Raw genomic sequence first — 1,664 nt, forward strand, 5'->3', positions numbered from 1 at the left:
TTTTGTTCACAGTGATAGGGTCATATTTACAGGGAGCAGGTTTAAATATTCTTTTACACACTGTATACTGTTAGAAAAGGGCTTCTCTAGAGCACAGAAGAACGGTCTCTTTCTGCTTCTCAGTAGTTCTTTAAGAGTGTGTTGTCAGGTATTGAGCAACTGTTTCAGTAAAGAGCTGTTTAAAGAAGTATTTAAAGGGTGTAGGTCTTCATGTGGTCAGTTTGGTCATCGTCAGGTTCTTCGTAACATGTTGGTCTCTGCTGTAGAAGCTGAATTTTTCACTTGTTCAGTTTTTTGATGTGATGATCAACCCAAGGAGCTGAAGGATCCACACAGATCAGATTTTTCTTGCCATTTCTAACAGTTTGAAAGCTGTTAAACAAATACAGAATGCGTCTGTGTTAGTTCATGACACAAAGAACAAACAGGTTCAGTCCCAGTGCAGAGCAGTGCTGATAACAGTGACACTATGAGGGTATTGATTTATAATGGGGAGCTGGAGGAATGTAAATATTGCTAGTGTTTCTCAGTCATTTACAGACTGTGCTTTCACACAAGGAAATATTCTGGAAGATTTCACCTGAATTACACTCTATACATCTGAGGAAATAATATCACAACCATAAACTTCAGTACATTCATTCATTCATTATCTGTAAGTGCTTATCCAGACAGTCACCCGGAGGAAACCCACGCAGACACAGGGAGAACACACCGCACTCCTCACAGACAGTCACCCAGAGGAAACCCACGCAGACACAGGGAGAACACACCGCACTCCTCACAGACAGTCACCCGGAGGAAACCCACGCAGACACAGGGAGAACACACCACACTCCTCACAGACAATCACCCGGAGGAAACCCACGCAGACACAGAGAGAACACACCACACTCCTCACAGACAGTCACCCGGAGGAAACCCGGGTTGAAACTATACAGCTGTATAACATTACCCCGTCTCACACACATAAAGGGTTAAATCTATACAGGTGATAGTACATTATGGTGGTGACTGGAATTCCAGAACTGAGCACTGAGTCATTCTGAATGAGTGGATGTAGCAGAGGTGTTGTGGAGGGTCAGAGAAGGTGGATACTCACACAATGGCTCTGTTCGCACAGCTACTACTTGTGCTCCAGTAGGATATTATATGTTTTAAAGGGATCCTTATTTTAGTCAGGTTACTGCAGCAGGGTCTGATGAAATCCATGGCTAAAGGAACTGGGAGGAATCAACAAGAGTTTAGTAAAAACTGAGGGAAAAGAGATTCCAGATCATTTTAAATATAATCTTTAGACTAAAACCCAATGATTGAAAAAACATTGTGGCTCCAGGATCAAACCTAAAGGACATTCATGTGAAATGTCTATTATCATGTGATTTAGAAGCATTTCTATTGGCCCGTGCTTCATGAGATGCAGCTGGCGTTATCCAGGTGTGGAAAGACCTGAGTTTTCTTCTAGAGAGTAATGAATAACCATCTGTTTAAACCTGCTCAGCTCACAGTGGAAATGATTAGAGTTCAAATAAAAGTGAAGGATACTCACAGCTAGAAATCAGCTGGAGAGAGCAGAGCAGAACCAGCGCCAGAACACACAGGTTCCTCATCGTAGCAGGATCTCTGTTGAATAAGTAGAGTGTCAGAGGAGTGCAGCTGATGAA

General features: G+C 42.6%; 1 protein-coding gene across 1 annotated transcript; it reads right to left on the reverse strand.

Annotated features, from left to right (window-relative positions):
* LOC136674160 (eotaxin-like) lies at nt 1–1,664 on the reverse strand. The gene is made up of 3 exons (XM_066650047.1): nt 1,550–1,664; nt 1,103–1,223; nt 1–372 (listed from the first exon to the last, which is right to left on the reverse strand). Exons 1-3 carry the CDS (start codon nt 1,608–1,610, stop codon nt 279–281), a joined length of 276 nt encoding a protein of 91 aa, XP_066506144.1. The 5' UTR covers nt 1,611–1,664; the 3' UTR covers nt 1–278.

The sequence above is a fragment of the Hoplias malabaricus genome, chromosome 17, assembly GCF_029633855.1.
Source record: "Hoplias malabaricus isolate fHopMal1 chromosome 17, fHopMal1.hap1, whole genome shotgun sequence".
Classification (NCBI taxonomy): domain Eukaryota; kingdom Metazoa; phylum Chordata; class Actinopteri; order Characiformes; family Erythrinidae; genus Hoplias; species Hoplias malabaricus.

Excerpts from the sequence above, each read along its gene's own strand:
- LOC136674160 (XM_066650047.1), bottom strand. The coding sequence starts at position 1,610 with ATGAGGAACCTGTGTGTTCTGGCGCTGGTTCTGCTCTGCTCTCTCCAG. Across the intron at positions 1,224-1,549 it reads TCTCCAGCTGATTTCTAGCT|TTCCTTTAGCCATGGATTTC; the intron begins GTGAGTATCCTT and ends GATTCCTCCCAG. Across the intron at positions 373-1,102 it reads TGTGCGAACAGAGCCATTGT|CTTTCAAACTGTTAGAAATG; the intron begins GTGAGTATCCAC and ends TTTGTTTAACAG.